This window comes from Telmatherina bonti, assembly GCF_933228915.1.
Source record: "Telmatherina bonti genome assembly, chromosome: 18".
NCBI lineage: Eukaryota > Metazoa > Chordata > Actinopteri > Atheriniformes > Telmatherinidae > Telmatherina > Telmatherina bonti.
Window position 1 is genome coordinate 11139897 of NC_136616.1, and position 24266 is coordinate 11164162.

The 24266-nt window shown below is 40.6% G+C and overlaps 1 protein-coding gene across 1 annotated transcript in view; it reads left to right on the plus strand.

Moving 5' to 3' along the window:
- The window catches only part of col4a5 (collagen, type IV, alpha 5 (Alport syndrome)), a 75187-nt gene that overhangs the window by 22839 nt on the left and 28082 nt on the right, over positions 1-24266 (plus strand). Inside the window, exons 2-22 of the mRNA XM_079257467.1 lie at positions 6497-6550; positions 7022-7111; positions 8448-8492; positions 8705-8749; positions 8833-8895; positions 9021-9074; positions 9663-9689; positions 10760-10840; positions 11179-11241; positions 11329-11364; positions 11444-11485; positions 11974-12066; positions 13215-13268; positions 13348-13404; positions 13904-13948; positions 14031-14084; positions 14167-14208; positions 15467-15560; positions 18471-18758; positions 18868-18957; positions 19961-20031. Coding sequence (XP_079113593.1) covers positions 6497-6550; positions 7022-7111; positions 8448-8492; positions 8705-8749; positions 8833-8895; positions 9021-9074; positions 9663-9689; positions 10760-10840; positions 11179-11241; positions 11329-11364; positions 11444-11485; positions 11974-12066; positions 13215-13268; positions 13348-13404; positions 13904-13948; positions 14031-14084; positions 14167-14208; positions 15467-15560; positions 18471-18758; positions 18868-18957; positions 19961-20031 — 1488 coding nt within the window. The remainder of the gene's footprint in view (positions 1-6496; positions 6551-7021; positions 7112-8447; positions 8493-8704; positions 8750-8832; positions 8896-9020; positions 9075-9662; positions 9690-10759; positions 10841-11178; positions 11242-11328; positions 11365-11443; positions 11486-11973; positions 12067-13214; positions 13269-13347; positions 13405-13903; positions 13949-14030; positions 14085-14166; positions 14209-15466; positions 15561-18470; positions 18759-18867; positions 18958-19960; positions 20032-24266) is intronic.

The window sequence follows — 24266 nt, forward strand, 5'->3', positions numbered from 1 at the left end:
TTTCTGCTATATAGTTCTGAAACGATGCACATTTTGTTTGAAGGTTCAGTTTATAATATTTTGACCCTGAGTCCAGAAGAATAAAACTGTTTAGGAGGTGAAGAAATTTTCTTACCAGTGATCTGTGCGTGTTTATTTCAAGTCTAAGTGTTTGTTCAGTGGTGAATGTGACGGAAATGAGTTCAGATATTCGAGTTAACGAACCCTCCTCTCGTTAATATAGGCCAGGAGTGCCCAGCTCCGGTCCTCGAGGGCCTCGATCCTGCAGGTTTTCCATGTATATCTGTTCCAACACACCTGACTCAAACTGACTCAGACTAATGACTCATTTGCTGAAATTTATTGGCTGTTTGATCCACTGAATGAAATCCAGGTGTGTTGGAACAGGGATACATTGAAAACCTGCCAGATCGTGGCCCTTGATAAAAATGACTTTGGGCACCCCTGATGTGGGCTATACTTTCTTGGGATAAATAGTGTCTTGTGGAAAAAGCGAAACTACAATGCGCTAAAACTATCCTGAAGGACCCTAAGCTGGGGTACCGGTACATTTTGGTTGTTTGACTTACACTGTGCTGCTTTATTGCAGTGCTCAGTGGTTTTCTGTGGTCGTTGTTTTGGACCTTCAGGGAGTGCTTAACAAGGTTTATTAAAACTAAAGGCCCTGCAATGGATTGGTGGTCTGTCAAGGGTTTATCCAGCCTGTTGCTTTGTAGCAGCTGGGATCAGCTCCAGCTCCTTTGGACTGCATTGGAACAAGCAGAAATAGTCAATGGATGGATGGATCAATACTGAAATTGGTGCAATCATTCAGAGATTAGCATCTGATTTCCAGACAGATGATAAAAGGCTGAAGATAGTTTTACCTCCATGCTACTTGATGTTATCTGGGTGAATAAACTCTAAAAATTCTTTGATAAATCCCAAAGGGACTTTCTTTTGTGACAGTTTGTCGAAGTTATAGAGGCATAAATACGATTACACGATTGATTCGTCAGCTCTGTGAGGACGTTAGCTTTGGTATCTTCATTTCTTTATATTTAAAGTAGAAATCCTGTCATTCCTGGTCTTTATGCATGTAAAAGAACACTCATTGAGGTCTTCTCAAACTCCTTGCTAAGCTCTTCCATCATGTGATCAACGTCACATTGTCCATGACAACGATACTATTTCATTGCAGCTAATTTTTTTCCTTTGCATTTCTGCTTCTTATCTCCTGATTCCTGCTGGGATGTGTGTTCTGGTTGCCATGCAACATGACTGCCATCTAATAAAAAAAAATACCAACAGCAGAAAGCCAAAGGGAAAGTTGGAAGGTTTATGTCATACCTTAAACTTTCCCTGTGCAACAGGAGACGTGATTGATTCACAAGCTAGCCGTAATACGTTCAAAGACGTTCAAAAGTAGACAAACATTCTGTGTTTATGTGTGTTTGTCTCTCTGCTGTACAGGGGCACATGTCCCTGTGTGGTGCATGTGTGTGTTCACGGTGGGACAGTGTCTCTGCATGTCTAATTATCAGTCTTTGATGAGCGGGGGAATTCCAGTCTCGCCAGTCTAATCCTCAGGTTCATGCTTTCCGCTCACCCTCCTCCTGCTATTCTTCCTCCTTCTAGGTGTCACCTCACCCAACCACACCTGGATATACATTACATTCATACTCACCTTTTTTTCCTTTTGGTTTTCACATAGCTTCTTATTTGAAGCCACATGTGTATAAGTGCAGCAGCCTCTGATTGAGGACACAGTTGTGTAATCAGTATGTTATGCAGAAGAAATGTAGAGTTGTTCGTTTACCAGTGAGGTCTTATGTCATTCTTATCTGAATAATGAGCTACGGGCTGCAAGACACTCGCAGCACAGCCACACTGCTGCAGGTGGGTACATGTGTTCGGACGGTGGGCCAAACAATCTATATTGATCAAGTTTTGTGAGTTCTGTAAGCATCTCTTATTCAGCATTGGTGTTTGTAATGTCATATTGTTGGTTGTTATTAATTTTGGCAATACGGAATTTCATTTCATTTTATTTTATTTGTGGAGGAAATCAACGGGGACATCATTGGAAAAAATGCGGTACTGAATGTATTTACGTGAAATTTTCCTCATTTGAAATGAACAAGAATGACATTCAAAGGTCAAATTTTAGTTCATGATGAGACTTTAAGAATTATTTTGAAATATATTTGGATTTGCTGCACCTTTGTATCTTCTGTGACCTACACCCCCCATCAGCAGTGACTTAAAGGAGAGGCAGAGCAGTGCAAATATCTGCAGCTCACTGACCTTTCTAAGTGGATTACATGTCCATTCAGTGCTGTGGGGGTAAACAGGGGAGTTGAGAAAAAGACTGAACAGTGCAGAAGAAAAGATTTGACATGGCATCTGTGCAGATTTCCATTTTCCTCTCTGAGTACAAGATTATACTGAACATATAAAAGCTAATCAGTGAGATATCTGCTGGAATATGTGGTTTACAAGCAACTTTGTGCAATATATTCTGGATCCTAATCTGGCATGAATATATACATCAAGATTTGAAGCAATGTCATGTTGCACATCAAAGTTTTGCCTTTAGGAGTTCCGGTAACTTCCAGACTGTCAATTAGCAAAGCAAGGGTTCACGAGTTGCCATCATTCCTTCCTCAGTCCTGTTGTCAAGCCTGTATCATCACTGAGTAACCAAAGACATTCATTTCATGCATCTATTGCCGCTCAGAAGCAAGAATGTACTCACACAAGCAATCATAACTTTTACCAACCTCCATCCGTACACTGCAGAAAGAAATGCCATTATCACCTCGGCCTTCGGTTGCAGCAGGGAAAGGCTACGCTCGTCGTGATTTAGCGACTTTGGGGCTTAAAGAGTTAATTAGTATGTATATGTTAGTAAAAAAAAAACCCACCTGTTGTAGGCATTCACACTATCTAAGTGAGGGACTGTAACGGAAATGCAGTCTGAGTGTGACAGAGCTGATCTCCCTGCCTTTAGCAGATCCACATGATTACTTTTCTTCTCTTTTTGAACCAGGAAACTTCGTCAGGCTTTTGTGTCTAATTAAGTAAATAAAGAGTGTAAAACAGCAGGAACATGGATGGATGGCACTGAGAGTTGCAGGCCTGGGCGTGGGAGAACAGACTGCATTGAGTGGAAGCAGACCAGAGACTAATTCGGAGATCCAAGGCTTGTAAAAACACCTATACACACATAAGCGTGTACACACACACACGATTGATTATCTAAGTGTAAGTGTATTCAGGGATGTGTGTGGCTGTGGTATGCTCCTGTTCGGTGCAGATATAGCATTTTCTATCTGACATCCAGTGACAACCCCTGACTGTAACATATTAAAATCCACCATTGTGTGTTTATGTGTGTGTCTGTGTGTGTGTGGGTGGGGGTTGTACCGCACAACGCTTCAGTAGTAGGACATAAAATGCTGCATGCAGTCGTTTATCAGACCGCAGATCTACACCGTGGAAGATTTTAATAGACTGTCAGTGTACTTAACACCTGGTTTATAACTGCAGAGGCATCCTGTACAGGCAGGAATGCGACAGATGCTGTGAACACACACTGAATGTGTGTACAACTATGATGACTGTCTTACCGTAGCAGACTGATCAGTCTGCAGCTCTTCTTTGCTAGTGAAAGTTGAATTGTGAGTTATTCATCTGTAGTTTTCGTGTATTTGTTGGTGTGGTGGAGTGAAAAGCACCACAGAGATGTGTAAATAACTCCTGCAACTAAATCACGCTAGCCTGCTAAAAAAATGCAGCTTCCTTCTTGCAGCGAGAAATTGTGTACGTGTCAATCAAAAGGACATCCTGCAATTTTGCTGAATTTCAAGAATACATGACTTGTACTGGTATGGGCTACAAAATTATTCATACCCACCCTCTCAACCCCCCACAGTTGTCATGAAGGTAAACCTGACCTATTAAACCCAAAATGTATTTTTGTACCAGGCTGTAAACATGTTTATTTCTGCTCTGAGGTTGGTCTTTTTAACATGGGAGTCTATGGAGATTTGCTTTATTTTGGAGCCCCTAGTGGATGAATGGGGAACTGCAGTTTTAGTACTTTCTGCAGAGGCTTCACTATTAAGTTGCTGCTTTCTGTGGACAGGACGATGTCAGGTCGAACCCTAACCCTAACCCCCTAACCCTCTTTCTGAGGTCCTGGACAACGTAGCAAAGATTATGATGGTGCGGATTGACTTTTTTACGTGTTTGCATGGAAACATACAGTTACCAGCTGACTGTATTGAAGAATATTTTACATTATATGTTATTGGCAACACAACTTCATAAGGAAGCAGACATGCTCAACTGACTTGGAGATGCTAAAACCGTCATTTTTTTCTGCTGTGTTACTGACCAGCAGCTTCAGAGGCGGAGTTATAGCGCCGCCTTTCGGTTTGGCTCCAATCGGTCAGTTGTGGCTGTACATTTTCTTGTGATGTTTTTGTTATTTTTTTAATGTTTTTTTTTTTTTTTTTTGGGCAAATGTCTGGAGCAAAAAACAGCAAAATGCATACTTAGAATCATAAATCCTGAAACAGCCATTTATGTTTCAGCCCGACTTTAAATAAACAAATTCAACTTTTTGGCAGTAAATGCATCATATCTTTTACATGCATGTAAAATTGGACACACCAGTGAGATTTTTCATTTTATTCATGTGAGGCTTTCAACAGTTAAACCATTAAAGGGGTGCTATTCTGGTATTTGGAGTTTTCTGAGCTTTCTACAGAGTTACGGTGTTGAATCCTCATCAGACATGTGAACGGCACTGTTTTTTATCACCTAAACGCATGTTTGAGTTTGAGTTCCAGCACACTCTCCGTTCGGTTTCCATGGCGATGAGAAACGCGTCGTTTTAGAGAGTTTTTTCTACTTGGAAATCCTTGTGACGTCCCGGGGGATAAGGTTCGGTGATTGGTTACCTTCTACTGGTTAACAAGGGCATGTACAAATACATCAGGCGGGTGGAAAACGTGGGATAAAGTTATTTCCAACGATGGCTGGTGAGTTTACCAAAGAGAGACATCCTGCTGCATTCGTTGCTGTGGGTTGCTGTTTTCCACTTCGTTTTCAGGGTCTGATTCAGGTTCCAACATGTAGGGCTGTATGCTATGTGTTGACATTGTATTTTGTTTTTTTTTTATTGAGTTCATATGAGCCTAATCCTTCTGTTTATGAGATGTTACAATGACGGCGAAAGCAGGTGCGGTGCGCGCTCCCGATGTAGTGCAGTGGCGGGAGGCGGGGCTTAATGCGGAAGAGTCTCAATCCGCTCGTTTTGCCCGCAGGCTGATCTGACAGCCTACGGAGAGGGTCGGTCTGAAGTAAATAAAGCGATTTGTGACAATAACTCGATCAATCCCAGCCCTTCTGGTTTCAGAAATGAAAATAAATTAGCCTGAAATGCACATAATAGTTCCACTTTAATGTTTTCTAATGAAATACCAGCCGTCGTAATGATTCAACAGGTCTGATCATTTACTGGGTTTACTGGCTCACTGACGCCAGGCCATGTCCATACAAAGCTGCAATGGAAGGAAATCCACAAAAAGGAGAATTTTCTGCTTTTTTGTGTCGTTTTTAATTGAATGTGGAATAATTTGAGTTGAGTAATTGTTCAAACAAAACCTAAATCTTTTCTGGGAAACACAGACGAGCCGATTTCACAACCTCGTGACGGTTTTTCAACCCGGTGATATGAGGATTAACCAGACACAAAAGGTACACTGAGAACTGTCTGCAGCTCTTCTTTGCTGGTGAAAGTCGTATTGTAAAAACAATCAACACAAACATGGGCACGCACAAGGTTCTGCAGACACAGAAGAATGCCAGCTTGTCTGCCAGTCCATCCTCTCTTGTACGCTTTTTCTGTCTATCTCATAACCTGACTGCCTGGCATGCGTGCAATTGATGCCTGTCTGGCATCCGCTGTGTCAACAGAGCATGGGAAAAGTTAATCAGCAGCTTGGCACTCCCACTGCATCCCTCCTGCCTCACTTCTCCTTTAGCACTGCCCTCCAGAGTTTTCTCACCCAGAGAAAACTCTGACAAGGAGGGTCAGAATCTCCCCGAGTTAACACACATTTTTGTTGAGAACAGGTCACGATAAATTTGTTTTCCCAACTTAAGGTTAATCTTCTGGTTTGGGCCCCCGTCGACCTTGATCTCCTCATCTAAACGTCAAAAAAACTTTCAGGAGAATCCAAAGAGTTTTTGTCTGTGAGAAGAAACGCTTCCTGCCAAGGTGCAGCAAAGTGACGTCAGCGCGCCATCTAGTGGTGATGATCAGAACTGCAAGCATCCGCATGCAAACACTGCGATTGTCCACAGAGGAGAGATGTTCACCGGCACTATTTTAGGAATAAAATAAAGAATATTTTATTTAGCACCACAGTTTTCTGTGCTTTTTTATAAAACGTTAATTTAATACCTCCAGTGTTGAATTTCTGTTTCTTCTTTTCTGTTTCAGTCTGTTGATGGGTGTGGAGGCAAATGTGAATGCAGTGGAGAAAAAGGAGCCAAGGTAGGAGAAACATGTTTGGTTAATTTAAAATGTTTTTATTATAACTTCAGTACAAATGTTTGGAAAAAGTGTTTGCAGGGGAGTCATTTTCACCCTGCCTGTGCTTCACCATGACGACGACGTTCCCTGTTGTCTTTTGTTTCTTTTAAAGTTTTGTTTTCTGACTTTTGAAACTCGTTCAAAGTAGAAATAGATTAAAAGGAACCGCTCAGAGGAAAAATGTGTCATTCTGAGAAAAGAAGCCTAATTTAGGCTGAATTAACTTATTTGGCTCAGTGTGGAGGATGCTAACGTCCTGTGCAGATGCTACAGCTCTCTTTGCACCGATAGCCTGCTAACGTCTGGCTTTTGAGTTTTTAAAATAATTGCTAATTTAGACAAAAAATTTGCTTTAGTTTTACAAATGTTTCTTGTTATTTTCATGCAGTAATTGCACTGTTGCGATAACACTGTGTGTGTGGTGGGATGCAGGGGGAGAGGGGTTTCCCAGGTCTAACCGGACAGCCTGGACTCCCGGGATTCCCTGGGCCTGAAGGGCCAATCGGACCCAGAGGAGAGAAGGTGTGTTCACTTCATCCGAGGATTATTGAACTCATGATCATGTTTTATGTCAGGAAATAGAGAAAATGTTGCGATTTTAAATGAGTTTGATGCTAGAAATATATATATTCTATAAATATGATCACCATGTGATTTAAAAATCATATGATTTGGATTCAGGAATTGAGGGTTGACAGGAATCTCACTGTGTCAATATCTGATCAATGTTTTTTCTTTGAATCAATGCTGTTGGATTGCTGATCACTCAAAGAATTGACGTGGATGACTGTTTAATTACAGACATGTGTAATTACCACCCGGGATCCACAGTAAGGCAGTTTGTAATCTGACAAATAAGAACGTGGGGGAATATACTTGTATTTCTTTGGCTATTCTTAATACTTAGTGTTTTATCCTGACTACATGGATTTCTGCTTGTCATGATGTGAAGATGTTTGACCCACATGCAAGATCAAGCAATATGGAGAATAAGAATTAGTTTTATTGGAGAATGAAGGGGATGGTTCCGAAGACCCGACGGAATAAATATCTGGGGAAGTGAAGATTATCCTACTTGTCTGGAGTTGCAGTGAATTAGGGTGGTGTCAGGTGATCCGAGAGGACTGGTGTTGGTAGTGGGAGCCAGTGAGGGTCTTTTCAATGGAGGGCGGACAGGCAGCACCAAGATGATCCGATCCGAAGGAAAGCCAGTGAAGAAAATGCCAGGTTGTTGGTTATGGAAGAAGTGATTGCTGGAGATGATTGACCGCTGGGAGGAAATCACAGGGAGAATCCAAGATGTAGTTTCTCTGGGAAAAAACAAGAATTCTTAGTTTCTCACAAAAGCTGGAGGACACAGGAAATCACAGGAGGGCTTAGGTTTTACCACAAAGGCTCAACACTCAAGCGACGAAGGACTGGCAGTCAGCTCCAGATATAGTGCTGGGCAGTTGATCACTAATTCTCCACAGGTGTGCAGGCCAGCACACCTGTGGGGAAAAACATCACAAAAAGGTTCCTCTGGCGCCCTCTGGTGGAACCTGAAAAATACTTCCCCAGACCCCTGACACTGCTGATAGCAGAGTGTTACAAGTACTGCTAATACTTTTACTCAGAAGACAAAACAAATGTCAGATAATTGTTTGTTGATCTAATACCAGCATTAATCCCCAGCAAAAGCCTCGTAACCCCAGTTTGGTCCTTCTGGCATTCCCAAAACTACACAAGCTAACAAGCATTTGTGGGCGATGCTGAGTTGGATCACAATTTTTGATTCTTTGTTTATTACGTTGTTTACAGATAAATAAATTATTTATGCTAAAATTGTTTTCTCTTTTTGGGATAATTTTCCCTTCAGGGAAGCGATGGACCACAAGGACTTGGTGGTCCAAAAGGAATCAGGGTAGGTGAACCAGAAGGATTTCATGTCATTCCACATGCCTTTAGAGGCCTTTCTTTTAGTTTCCACTCATTTACTTGTAATTTTCCACATAAATGAGGTTCATGAGACACTAGAAAACATCATTTGTTTGTTTCTTTATTCATTTGGAGCCATGATCCTCATGCGTAGGCAGCAGGTGTTCTCGTCTTATGTCTTATTTTTGCTTCCAACAGGGACCTCCTGGATTGCCAGGATTTCCAGGAGCTCCAGGACTTCCTGTGAGTTTGCAATAATCTGAAATCCTAGTCACAGAAATCCACATTTTGCAGAACGAATGTTTGCTTTACTTCTGGTCTGTCAGGGTCTGCCAGGACAAGATGGTCCTCCAGGTCCAAAAGGAGTGCCAGGATGCAACGGGACAAAGGTACAAAATCATAAAGTCTCAGAGAGAGGAAAACAAGACTAAGAGGAAAATAATCACACATATTGATCTTTAAAGGGCAACAGTCAATCATCTTTGACCAATGAGTATGTTTGATTCCTCTTCAGGGTGAAAGAGGTTTCCCAGGAAGTCCAGGAATTCCAGGACAGCAAGGACTCTCGGTGAGTCAGGGATATGAAACCTTTGCAACACCGTTGAAAAACCACTTCTATTGAGTGTAAGATGTCCTGGAAAGATCGGAGGAATTGTCCGAGAGGAAAATCAGCTTTTCTTTCGAAAGAAGCTGTGCTGCCTTGACATATTATAAAGTACAAAAGCATATTACATCCTCCGGTGAGTTCGTACAGTTTTCAGGCTATATTCAGGACATAGAAACTTCTACAAGGTAAACAAGAAGCCACAGAAGCAAAACAATGTCTCAGCTGTTCAAAGTCGCCCTCCAGTCCTTATTGATCTGTATCAATCCATATTAATGGAAATATGTGGGAAATTATGGGGTTTTCTTTGGATTTTGTGACTGTGCAGGCAAAACAATCTTTGTTACCTTTGTTAAAGATTAAAATGATGAAGTGAAGGTACTTTCCTAAGCATCACCATCTTTCTTCATTAGAACTGTATTTTGGCTGCAAATGAGATGTTTTCAGGTCAATAACAAACCTTACTAAATGCAAGAAAGGCGAGCGTCACTAACCCTCAGTGTCCTGACTACTTCTGCTTCCTCAAACCTGTCTCTTCTTCCTCCTGTGTAGGGTCCGCCGGGTCTGCCAGGCCCAAAGGTAAGAATAACACGGCATAACCGGCAAAAACAGCCATAACACTTCACTAAACCATTTATGCCGAAAGCTTTAAGACTTTTTTTCATCACATATGATGACTGAATAGATGATACAAACAACAGATTCGCTCCAGTGTTCATCCATACTGGTGCGTTACCAGCTCCTAAAAAAACTTTCTTAGTAACCCTTAGTTCTGTTTTACTTTATACAATATTTTTTTAAAAGGGTTAAAATATCCAGATTACCACCTGATCACAGGTGTAAGCAGGCAGAGGAATGGAAAAAGTTCAAAACAGACAACAAATGTGTGTAAACAACGACAATAAGTCAAACGTTTACATGCAACTAGATAATCACTGATCAAAAGAACATTTTTTCATCATTTAAAAACCCAAAATAAACAAGTTTTAGAGAAAACAAAAGCTGTGTCTTTAATCTATAGTATCAAAAAATCTGCTGCACATTTTTTTTTTTAACTGTCAAGCTCATCATTTTCGATCAAGCTCCACAATTTCATCGTTCTGAGTTTTTTAAAATAACTTGTTTGAACTCCTTCTTTGAGAAATTTACATAAAATTTGCTGAAGCAACTAAGCTTTAATATATAAGCTTTCATATTTAACATGCAGTTTGTGAAACCTGTTGCATCATTTTAAGGTAAAAACCTGAAAATCCAGTTTTGCCCAATTCCATACTTATCTTCTGCCCCCTGGTGGAGGCATTTTGTACTGCATCAATTTAGACAAATATCTGCAAACTATTTTATCTTATTTTATTTTATTTTTATTTATTATTTTCATTTAGCCCTTTTATTTAGCCCTTATATTATCTTAGATTAAATAAATACAGATAAAAACATTTTAATTTTTTGTTCATTATGTTTAGATCAGGTATTAAGGTTTCTTTCGTTTGCTCACAAAATGGCACCTTTCCTTCAAGGCATTAATTTATGACTGAATGAGATACCTGACTTTTTTTTGTCAACTATTATAGAAATTTCAAACTTTTTCAGCGTATTGTATCTAGTTTTTATTGTGACAGTCTGTCCTGCACATGTTTTATCCTCTCTAGGGAGACCCGGGTGATGTCATTTCCTCTAATCGTTTTGGGGACAAAGGATCGGTGGGATTACCAGGATTGCCAGGACCTCCTGTAAGTAAATTATTTATCTTTTAACCTTTAAACAATAAACTGTTAAAGTTGAAGCCCAGCATTTAAATCAAATTCAGCAAGAATATTGATTAATTTTTGTTTTTTTTTTCTTTAACAAGCTGCTAAAGGAGGAAACGTGAGTTTAGGAGTTGCTCTTTGGCTCCAGTTAGACCAAAACAGTTGCAACCTAGTGAAAGTCGAAACCTCAATGATGATTACGGGTCAAATGTCATCCGTCTAAGCAAATACAGCGTGTTGAAAACAGATAAACATGATGTCAGCCATTTCTGAATCCCCAGCGATGCTCAAAACGCTTTCTGTGTGTCTTCTTTTCACAGGGTTTTCCTGGACCTGCAGGTCTACAAGGTCCAGTTGGCCCACCTGGTCCCAGAGGCTACGAGGTGAAGGACGACACCTCCATCGTAATATTTGGTATTTAGATTCAAACTCTCAATTTTACTTGAAATATTTCCTGTTTTGTGTTGCAGGGTCGTCCAGGTCCCCCTGGTCCTCCTGGAACAAAGGTAAAATCACACACTTCCTCTCCTTCCTAGATGATCGCGTCCTACAAGCTCCATCATAAATCTCTCTTTTCCTCAACAGGGAAACATGGGATTAAACTTCCAAGGACCCAAAGGAGAAAAGGTAGAACAGATGTGTTTCTGTGGGTGGGGTGGGGTGGGGGGTTGCAGAGACGACAGTGCTAGCCTAGCAAACAGCAACAAACATGGCCCTTTGCTGTTTTATGGGACTTCAGTGCTTTAACAGACCGAGATCCACTTTGTGTTGCGTAAAGTGAAACCCTGATCATTTATTGTGATACTTGTCTCTGGTTACAACACATGAAAGCGTTTTGCTTTTAAACGGCAGGTATATCAAACCCCGAAGGCCACACAGGTGTCGAATTCTCAAACAAGGAGAGCAGAAACACATGACATTGTTTACATTTCCACAGTGAAACACGAAGCAGTGTTTGATACGTTTCATTACTGATGCCTGTTCTGAAAGACTCGCCTGCATTGGAAGGGTCTGTTAGCAGCAACTCTGTCTTTCAAGTTCAGACTTTAACACCAAATTATTACTAATCAAGGCATCCAATCCAACCCTTGTCTTTTCTCCTGTCATGAACACAGGGTGATAAAGGTTTGACAGGACCACCAGGTCCTCCAGGACAGGTTGGGGAACAGAAGAAGCCACCAGAGACGGAGATACAAAGAGGAGACAAGGTATTACCACTTCATTAAGCTGAAAGTCACTATAGCCACGTTGGCATGGAGACTTCCACCCCGTTTGCTTTGAAATCATCCCAATTTAAGATCTCATGGCAACTGTTTCCATGGGAACTAACCTATTCTGACCCAGGTGTGTACAAGCGACAACCTTTAAGCAGTGGTCCTGTCTGATGTGCACAAACTTTCTGTCACTGTCAGGTGAATTTGTTTGTTCGCTGCCATCTTCCCAAATAAGGACAACTTTCTGATTCAGTGTTTACATGATACCACAATCATTTTAGGGAAAGGAATATTTCATCCCCACAAAACTGAAGGAAAATCTTTTCAATCTGTCACGTTTCGTTCAGATTTAGGTGCTCCGAAGGAGCTTTCAAACCGATTGTGTCCGGTATATTTGGCTCCATGTAGATGTACCACCATGCAATCTGATGATAAGCATGAAAGTGGCAAGCAAACGTCCAGCATCAGTAATGGAAATAAAAACCTGCGGTTATATTAGTTATATAATTAGTTAGTTATATTATAATGAATGCAGTCAATTCATTGGTACACAAATATTATCCACCTCAAGCATGCTGATTACTTGAAATAATTATAAATGCATATCATTCAAAATGGCTGATTTAGCAGTGTTACAAGAGGAATAGGGCAGACATATTAGAAAAAACAGTATATTTCCATAAATGCATTTATATTTTTATTATATGAAATGATTTATTTGTGGGGAAGTAATAAAAATGTGGAGGGCAGGCTATTAAAATGCACATAAACTGTTTTTTTACCGCCAGGTTTGGTCCTTTTTCTAGATGTCCATGGAGCTTATCGAGCTTTGGAAATGCTAGAGACTGTAACTTCAACTGTAGCCACTTGGTGGCAGCAGAGAGTCCTGAAACCTAAATAAATCCATTCAGATCAGAAAGTTTAAAGGAACTGAATTAAAATTTCCTTCAGTTTTTATTAAACTTTTACTGTTTAGCTGAAAACTACTCATAAGCAGAAGTTGTTTACATATGAGCTTTAGGTCAGATCCTTATTCCAGGTACCACAACACTTTGCTCCAGCGCATCACAGTGTTTTTTACTTCAAGCTGCAGCAAGCTGCACCACTGCACCATCATCACTTTGCTTTTGTTTTCTCTAAAGGGTGACCCGGGATCTCCTGGCCCTCCAGGCGACCCAGGCATCCCAGGACCACCTGTAAGTGTTTCAAGCTTCGCTCCACGTCACAGGAAGATACATGCAACATAGATTAATACTTATGTTGTTTGTATTTTAGGGTCCTTCTGGTGGACAGAAAGGAGAGAAAGGAGAACCAGGAGAACCAGGCAAACGAGTTAGTACAACTTCGTAAAGGATCTTCATTCGCTCACCTGTTGCCAAGGCCATTATGCAAAGAACTGAAATATAAATTCCACAAACTATTTAAGGTCTTCTCACATCATCCAGCAGCAGTTTGAACCTCTTCTCTGGTCTTTCAAAACAATCTGGAAACTTTACTGGATAAGCACCAGTTATCGAGAGGTTCAGAGTTTCTTCCCAAACCTCAACCTGTTACGTTTCCTGTCCACGAGTGAGACCACCACCATCAAAGAGGCTGCCAGTCCTCCAGTTTATACCGACTAGTCTTTCAGAACTACAAAGTCTAGAAAGAAGCAGCAGGATGAAACAAAAAGACTTAATTTAAACCTGTTTTAACCTTAAAAAATCCCCAAACTGGGTAAATTGTTCCTGTTTTCCAGTTACTTTTTATCTGCCAACAACAGCAATAGAAAACTGATCATAAAATACACTGAACACACACACCACTGATTTTCTGTTCTGTCTTCTTACAGGGAAAACCTGGCAAAGACGGTGATCCAGGTCCTCCAGGATTCCCTGTGAGCTCAACTTCCATGTTTATGGCAGGCATTTGCTATGAAGTACTTTCTTTTACATAGTTTTTTTTCTCTCCACTATCAGGGAGTCAAAGGAGAGTCAGGCTTACCAGGTCCTCCAGGCCGCGATGGGGAGAGAGTAGGTTTCAAGATTCGAACTCTCAAAATTAACAGGCGATGTTGGACTGTTTGAATGAAACTTTAATTTTGTTTCTTTAAAGGGACTAAAGGGTGATCGTGGATTCCCAGGTCCACCAGGAGTGGTGTGTACTCACTTTTTTTTTTAATTGACAAAGTTACCTCAGGTCAAACAGAGAAAAAATCTTGATCTTTTCCTTTTTCACCAGCACACTTCCCCTTCCTACCACTAGAGGGCGATATTTCCTTACATTTGGGCTCTCATGGTTTTAACATAAAATGTTAGATTATTTATTTTATTCATAAATATTAAAATATTTAGAACGCTTATCGTAACATTGTATGTGTTAAATTGAGTAAAAGTCACAATCATCTAAATGAAATCATTGCTTCTTAACCTTTTTGGGCCATTGCCGCTTATCTTACAGAAATAATGAACGCAACCCCTTACCAACGTGTATAATCAAACCAGGTGTTGTTGACAAACAGCATCGCAAGTACCCAGTAGAAATCAGTGTTGCTGCTGCACACAAATTACACAAATTACAATCAGCCACGCTACACCTGACGCTGTCAAATCGAAGTAATTGCAGTTATTTTGTTTGAAAAGATTTTGTAGGTCTGATGATCTTTATAGACCCTGGAGGTCACATGCCGCTAAAAGCCGGGACTTGAGCCAGATCTAGCTGAGCTGATGGTCGATAGACTGTACTGTAGGTAGGACGCTTGCTCTACTAGAGTAACAGAACATGTTTCCACAAATCCAGAACTTTTTTTCATCGAGAGGATCTGGCTGAGTTCTGATGCAGAACAAACTATTTATTTGCATGCTAAAAAAACCCCACCAATCTTTGCATCTAGCATACAAAAATGACAGCAAGAAACCCATCTGAAAGCTTCTACTGAACATTACCATCAAACCCAAACACGATTACAACCAAAACACTCAGAAAGCCTCTCACCTTTTCGGTTTGGCGGTCAAAAGCTGTGCTCCTCATGAAAAAATAGCTGCTCAGGTTTCCTCCTTTATCGCTCAGTTGGCTGGAAGTGAAGGTCCGGGTTGGTGATGGAGAGGAGAAAAGGCATCTTCAGCCTAACATGTCGATGCTCCATCAGGTTCACTTCCTACTGGATAGCCATTGGTGTTGCCATGGTGAATCTGGGAACTAGCCCTTGTTTCTCCTGATTCTGATTGGTCGATATAATTATAAATAACCAAACTCGAACAATGGATTTCCAACGTCCCCAAAATAACCCGTCAACGACCCCCCCCCCCCCTCCTTTTAAGAATAATGCTCTCAGTGTCCCCTAACAGTCTCTGAATCCCCCCGTTTAGAAACTCTGATCTGACGTCATTTCTTTCTCTACTCCTTTTCCCATCAGGTACTAAACGCCCCCACAGACACCCGGGTTGGTCCCAAGGGTGACCCTGGATTTCCAGGATCCCCGGGACTCAAAGGAGAGAGGGGACCACCAGGTAAACACAATACCAAAAAGTTTACAAAAAGATGGTGGTAGCATTAGCCATGCAAGCTAACAAAAAGCACCCCCATATTGTTAAAAAGTTTAACTCTCAGTTATTCAGAACTTTAAAAGAATCTCGCCGTCTTACCTCCATTCGCAACCACTGTTGTCTGGTTTGGTGGGAGAAGCTGCAGGAAAACGCTGGACCTCACTGGGAGTCCCACAGCTGAATGAAAATCTACGAATCATAAACTGTTTTTCTTTTTTACTTTATGTATTTATAAAAGGAAAGTGCAAATATAAAGATATGTAAGATTAGCGCCCAGTCCCCAGTCAGGCCAACAGCAGCCACACAGAACAGTAGCATTAGCATTGGCATTGAACAATACCATTTTTCTAGGTTTTTTGTGGATCATTCCTGCTCCTGTAGTGGCAAATGTTTAAACATCATATAAAGTACACATTTCATCTTATTTTCCTAGTGCAATAAATCAAAACTATTTTTTAAGACGCTGCAGTGAATATGTGTTTTTGATTAGATCTTATTGCCTTTGCCAGGCTGCAGGTCATGTATTCGGGGGTCTTTGTCTGTCTGTCTGTCTGTTAACAACATAACTGGAAAATTTATGGACAGTTTTGATAAAATTATAAGGAAATCTCAGAAGTGGAATAAGGAACAACGGATTATATTTTAGTAATAATCTGGATAATTTACAATTTCTAACTCAAACATTAAGCCAACGATCCTTGGAAACAGAAGTGATGGTGGCTTGGAGGAGGTCTGCACTCTGAGTGCTTCTGTTTTAACTGGTTTTAGACTGGTTTTGCCTGCTGCTTTCTGGTCTGTCATTCATCTTCTGCGACGTGATCACAGTGTTGAAAATATAGTTTCAGATACAACTTCTACAATCCCAACTCCAATGAAGTTACAACGTTGTGTAAAATGTAAAATACAGTGATTAGTAAATCTGTTTTAACTTATATTCAGTTGTCTAAAGATATTTTAAGTTCAAATTGATAAACTTTTTTCAAATATTCACTGATTTTGTGTTTGATGCCCATAATAGGTTACAAAAAACAGACGTGACGGGGTCACGTTTACCACTGCATTACTTCATCCTTCTTTTCAGCAACACATAATAAGCGTTTGAGAACTTAAGACTATAATTATTGATGCTTTGTAGCTGAAGTGCTTTCCTATTCTTGCTTAAAGCTGGGGTAGGTAATGTTTTTTAAAGACATTATTTTTTACTCTGGGTGAAGTGGTTCCTCGTCCTGTTAGTAGTCTGTACATTTTGTAATCATGAACAATAAGAAATATAGTTAGACCCCTCAGTTTACTGTAAATCTGTAAAAACTCTGACCAATCCAAACGTTTGGACCAAATTGAAGTCGTTTATTTCTTATATTTTGTAAGCTTCTTCTCCCGGCTCCCCTCCTCCCCCTCCTGCAGTGCATACCCGATAGCCACACCCTGCATATAAATAGCAGGTTAGGATGAAAATACAAAGTAGTGAAGAAGAAACTCGGAAGGCAAACATGGCTGAGAAAATGCAGGAAGGATTTCCAGCTAAACAGCCGAGAAAAAGAAAATTGTTGGTGGAAAAAGCTGCGAACTAGAAAAACACTCGAAGAGTGCAAACCTCCGCCATGGCATTTAAAAAAATCCCTGGATCCAAATGGTGATCCGGATCACCATCAAAATTAAAGTGGAACTACAATGTGCATTTCAGGCTAATTTATTTTTATTTCTGAGACCAGAAGGGCTGGGATTGATCGAGTTATTGTCACAAATGGCTTTATTTACTTCAGACCGACCCTCTCCGTAGGCTGTCAGATCAGCCTGCGGGCAAAACGAGTGGATTGAGACTCTTCCGCATTAAGCCCCGCCTCCCGCCACTGCACTACATCGGGAGCGCGCACCGCAACTGCTTTCACCATCATTGTAACATCTCATAAACAGAAGGATTAGGCTAATATGAACTCAATAAAAAAACAAAATACAATGTCAACACATAGCATACAGCCGTACATGTTGGAACCTGAGTCAGAGCCTGAAAACGAAGTGGAAAACAGCAACCCACAGCAACGAATGCAGCAGGATGTCTCTCTTTGGTAAACTCACCAGCCATCGTTGGAAATAACTTTATCCCACGTTTTCCACCCGCCTGATGTATTTGTACATGCCCTTGTTAACCAGTAGAAGGTAACCAATCACCGAACCTTATCCCCCGGGATGTCACAAGGATTTCCAAGTAGAAAAAACTCTCTGAAACGACACGTTTCTCATCGCTATGGAAACCGAACGGAGAGTGTGCTGGAACTCGAACTCAAACTCAAACATGCCTTTAGTTGATAAAAAACAGTGCCGTTCACATGTCTGATGAGGATTCAACACTGTAACACTGTAGAAAGCTCAGAAAACTTGAAATACCATCATAGCACCCCTTTTAAAACTCTTTTTCGTTTTCACATTTCCAACAACTGAAAATTTCAATAAACTAGATCCATAACTTTTTGAGTTATCTTGAACAAAAACAGACAAACGGCAGTAAAAACATAACCTCCTTGGCAGAGGTAAAAAAAAATGCCTCGGATCACTCAAGGAGAAAAACCAGAGGGGGAGGAGCCAAGACAGGGCGCCACTTTCACATCTCGCTAGGTCCCCAGCTTTAAGATCCACATTCAGATGCACAGTGGTGTTTTGCACGTCATAATATGGCACATATTTTTAACGGGAGACAGGTCCGGTTGCAGGTAGGCTAGTGTTTCACTACGAAGCCACGCTGCTGTAACTCGTGCAGAATGTGGCGTCGTCTTGCTGAAGTAGGAAGGGACGTCCCTGAACAACACCTTGCTTGAATGGCGTATAGTTCAACGTTTTTCATTGTGAACATTACTTCTTTTTTTTTGTATTCCTCAGGTTTAACAGGACCTCCAGGCCAGCCAGGAATTCCAGCCACAGGTGGCGGCGGTCTGCCCGGACCTCCAGGTTTCACAGGAGAAAAGGGTGAAAAGGGAGAATTAGGCTCTCCAGGACTCTCCCTGCCTGGTGCCCCGGGACGGCCAGGGTCTCCAGGACTTCCCGGTCAACAAGGACCCCCTGGACCTCCAGGTTATTCCACTACAAGACAGAACTGCATCCCTGGGGAGCCCGGGCGACCTGGGACACAGGGAGAAAGAGGTTATCCAGGAGAACAAGGCCGAAAAGGTGAGAAAGTTCAGATCTGCTGAATCCTCATTAAAATCCTGTTAAAAAGAAAAAGATCCGCGCTGCACGGTCAGAAAACACCAACTCTGATGATCTGATGGTCTTTCAGGTGAGAAGGGGGACACCTGCTTTAACTGCTTTGGAGAAACAAATCCCATTCCTGGACCTCAAGGACCCCCAGGACCGCCTGGATTTCAAGGTAATATTCCTGTTGAATCCTTGCGCAGTTTCTAATTCTGGTCCCTCCAGTTGCCTCCAGTACGGACTGCCTGCCTCCACACCACCTTCCCAGCAGGGACCAGTACTGCTTCTGCAGTAATGTTAAATGATGCAAACCTTTGTTTTCCTGTCAGGAACTAAACAGGTAGAATCTGTTGTGAAGGATTTCATTCAAACCGCGCAGTAGAGTCATTAGAGGTCAGGCAGAGCTCAGCACTGCTTGTGTAAACGGGACTCCTGCCTACGTGTAGCCTGAAGTGCTGCTCAACCCAGCTTATTCTGTGCAGGTAGGGATTTCTGCAGTTCAGGACCCTGAAACTTTTCCTTCGTAGGAATGCAGATTAGCAGGAATAAGAGGGATAAAGAACCACCAACATCCTGCACCTTTATTCAGACTGTTTTGGCAAATTTATGGTGTGAAATGATGAAATGGTACAAACTGGGTCCTGAAACAGCAGCTTCTGGTTCTGCAGAAATTCAGGCTGATTGCTTTTACTGCACTGGAAGCCTGAAGGTTTTTGCTGAAACAGAAATCCTAACCCCTCCAGCCCCCCTCCTACAGTCATGGCTTTTCTCTGTTAGTTCTGAACGCTTGCTAACATCCAATTGAGTGATGTTGAAGAATCGTCAGGAAGATATTTACCTTTTATAAGGAATTAAATGAAATGGGTGAATACTCGATTCTGATTGGCTGCAGGTTGTCATTTAAAAAGTAATATTGAACACCAGTTAAAAAACATCCTGTCAAATGGCCCAATAGTTCTAAATCAGTGCGCTGGCTCAAACAGCAGTTGGTTACCGTGGTAACCCCGCGTCGTCCATTAATTTCTGATAATGGACACCTCGTCTGGCATTATCCCTTACGTAACTGTTATTCAGGAGGTCAGTTGGCTGGTTGGAGCCGCACTCGAGGCGAAGCAACGAGTCCAGAAGGCATTTTTGAAGCAAATCTGTTTAGGATCTTATTTTCTGTTGTCAATCAGGACCTCCTGGCCTCCAAGGTATCAAGGGAGACCGAGGATTCCCAGGAACACCCGGTGGCATTGGACCCCCTGTGAGTAGTTCTTTGAACCTTTTAAAGGCTAAATATCAGATTTTCTGACAGATCCAAGTAGAAGAAGAGAACCTGGTCAAGAAAACTAAACAATACGGCATATTATCATGTCTGGATCATATGTATGTAATCAAACCAAACTTTATTTATAAAGCACTTTTCATACGACCAGCAACACAAAGTATTTCACATAATTACAACAATTTCTGCTTATTAAAATAAAACCTTAACACACCAAAATATTATTTAATAAAAACACACATCACATAGTAATCTCCCTCACACATCCAACCCTTTCTAAACACACCTGAAGTCCTATCCTTAGTTCATGTCTCTTTACTGAATGTAAATATAAAGCTGCAAACAGAAGAAACAAACAAACATCACGTGTAGTGTGTCACCCTGATCATGTATGCGTTTCCACCTGTAGAAGGCTGCAGAAAATGCTGCAACGCCAGCATTTAGCAGGCCAGGAGCAGGATACATTCTGGACAGGTCACCTGTCACTCGCAGGGCCACCAGATCATCTCCAGCTGTGTTAAGCCGCTTTATCTGAAATGTCTAACAAGCAAAGAAGTTTGAGGAGTGTGTTGGTGGAGGATCATCACCTGGTTAGTCCAACAATGTTTTCCTCCTGGGACATAAAACAACTGGATCAGCTTCTCTTACAGGGACCCTCTCTCTCCCACAGAGGATAGAGAGGAGTGTTTATCTGCAGTCCTCAGAGCGCCGTTTGTCTCTGAGTTTTGTGGAGAAACAGTCTCATTGCAGAGGAAGACCGTTGGTTCTTGTTTTCAGTCCTTTTTTCTACAGTTTTTACAGTTGTGCTCATATGTATTCATCCCCTTTCATTATAGAAAATAACTGGAGACTTAATTCAATTCAATTCAATTCAACTTTATTTATATAGCGTCAAATCACGGCAATGCCATCTCAAGACGCTTTACAGACAGAGGGGAAAACATAATGAAGGCCAATTCATAACAGCCTATATAAGGAAACCAACAGATTGAGTTGAGTCCAACTCAATCTCCCATCCTGAGCAAGCACACTGGCGACAGTGGGAAGGAAAAAACTCCCTTTTAACAGGAAGGAAACCTCCGGCAGAACCCGGCTCAGGACAGGCAGCCATCTGCCTCTGCTGTGTGGGGGGAAGAGGACAGAAAGACAACAGACAACAGGAACTGCTACTCCTGGCCTTAAAAAGGGATTAATTAAAAATTTACAAAAATATCATTTAGTAATATAAGACACTGTTTTTTCATTTAATTGAGTTGAAAAAAGAAAAAAAAACAAAAAACAAAATGGTTCTGGACAGATTAGAGACTTTTCTGTTGAACAGTGGGACAAAATACCTGTCAACAGGTGCAGAAGTCTGACTGAGAGGAACAGAAAACACCTGACTGGAGCGGAAACATTCCAGGATTGTTCAACTAAATATTAGTTTATGAGTGATCTAATATGTAATAAATTATATTATTTGTTTGCTTTTTAAAAAATATTTCCATTGAACCAGAATTAGAAAATAATGTAAAGATTTTCATCGAATTTTTATTTATTATTACTTTAGTCAATTTCAGCTTATTTTACAGGCAACTTTTTTTCCTTCTTTAATGAAAGGATATGAATAAATATGACACGACTGTAGGTGTTTTTCTCCTCTAACACACCATATTCAAATTAGTGATGTCCTCATCGAGTTCTTTCCAGTGTGTTAATGAACGATTCATTTCAGCCAGATGTGGGAAAGTGTAGAACAAACTAAAGCATGGAGGGAAAAGGTACTCGAGGACCCAAACTGAGACACACTTGTGTTGATACTGGTTGTTTTTCTTTATTGTTTTATTTGTGAGTTAATCCTGTTAGATACTCTACAAGAAGTGAAAACTTTGTTCTTATTCTCAAGGCTGCAAGAACAAGAGAAGCTATTTTCAGTCCAGTCAGAGTTATTTTTATGCTCCACAAGAAGCTTCATCTGCTCAGCTGATGCATCGAGAACAAGCTGCCCCTAACCCCCCAACAATGCCATAAATAAATCTAATCTCTTATATTTATTCCCCATCATCATGTTTCAGAGCACAAAAAAGTTTTCTGAATCTAATTTTAGAAAATGTTTTGTAATCTGCTCATCTGTGTTTATGTCTAGAATTCACACAGACAAGCCATGACTTGTGTCATGCTGTTGTGTCTGAAGGAAAGCACTTTGATCCCATCTGCCAAGCATGGCGGTGGTTACAGTACTCTGGTTTTCATATCAGGGCTAGTACAGCTTTTCATCATAGACCGGCTCAATACAGTCTGGAGTTAAACAGTAAATCCTCAACAGAACAGCATCTTACCAGGAAGTCCTGCTGGAAGTCGCATCATCCCTACAAGGAAGTTCAATTCAACTTTATTTGTATAGCGCCACTTCACAACAATGCTGTCACAGGGCACTTTACATACACGAATCAACATACACATAAAAGAATGAATTAGCCCATCAAAGCCACAGATACGTTTATTTGTTTATTATTTCCAGAATCCTCATTAGATGTGGCTAATGGTAGCAGCCAGTTTTCCTGGAGTGTCTTCATAAAACAAGATTAACCACATATACATATACACATCTATACATAGATTAGTGTTTAATTCACGCCACAACCCCCCACCCATTTATCATCCTTTATATACAAGATTCAAGACAAAACTACCATAGCAAATAAAATGACACACACTGAACAATACACAACCTAACACGAGACAGAAGAGATGATTATGGCCAACGGTGATCTATGAATCCACACATAATAACACTGAGGCTAGTGTGATTTACAATATCAATAAAAAATCATTTAAATCTCTAAATTAAGGATTTGTTGCGTGTAGTTTTTACATTCATTTTAAAAAAAAAATTTTTCTAGGACAGCATAAAACAGTCATGTGCATGTCACATGACCAACCACATGAGCAGGTATGGCCTGTTTAGTGATATAACATAGACATACATAGATGTATGCAACAAGCATGTTTTATGGGAAGAGCATAAAATGCTGATTTTTACTTGAAATTTCGTAGTTATATTTTCATTGAATATCGTATAAACACATTAAATCGTTTCTTAGATAAATATAACTATATTTTACCACAATATTTTTTTTTTTTTTAGATCAAATATTTATTTATTTATTTGCTTGAAAAACAGCCAAGCATACAGCCACATACACAGAAAGCATATATACATGCTTAATTAAACAATCTGTATGTCTGGCTTAAACAAAAAAAAAATTTTTCAACACTGTACAAACGACAACGACAACAACAATAACAACAAAACCCTTCCCCCCCACCCCAGTCCAGAGCACCATTCAGTGTTATTTTTTGCAAAACTGTTGGAGACGAGAAATGAAAGCTTGCCAAACCTCAATAGTGTCACTCTTAGCCCTATGTACTCTGGCGATAGAGAGTTCTAAATAAGCTATGTCTAAAAACATCAGTGACCATGCGTTAACAGAAAGACAATGTGGTTTCCAGCATGTTGCTACCATTTTCTTGGCGGCCGTGAGGCCAGCCAATAAAATCCTTTGCTTGGCCACCTTTAAATTGACATGTGAGAAATTGTTTAAAATAAGCACATCTGGTGAGCAGGATAGAGAAATTCCAAGCAACCTCGAAAGGTTACCTGCAATCTGTTTCCAGAAATCCATCACTGGTGGGCATTCCCAAAACATATGCTTAAAAGTACCAACCTCATTGGTGACACACAACTTGCAAAAAGGTTCCGTAATTTGTTTCATAATATATAGCTTTTTGGGAGTTAAATATAATCGATGTATAAAGTTGTAGTGGATTTGTTGATGATCAGGATTTCTGGAAGATATGCTAATGCTTTCCCATACCCTGCTCCAGTCCAACTCGGGACTAAGGTCATTGAAATCAGCCTTCCATACAGAATCCAATGCCAGGGATTGGTAAGAACTAGTCAACAGAAGATTATAAAGCCTAGTGACATGCCCCCCCAATTTAGATGATGTAAACAATGTTTTCTTAATAGGAAGTTGATATAGTTTATTTTGTAATGGGACACCCTGTTCTTTCAGAACAGACCTCATCTGCAAGTAAAAGAAAAAGGTTGTCCGAGGTAGAACATACCTGGCACATAGTTCTGTAAAAGACAGCAAACCTGTGTCTCCAAATACATCTCCGAGAACAGCAATCCCTTTTTCTTCCCAAGCTAAACATTTCAGTGGTTGTTT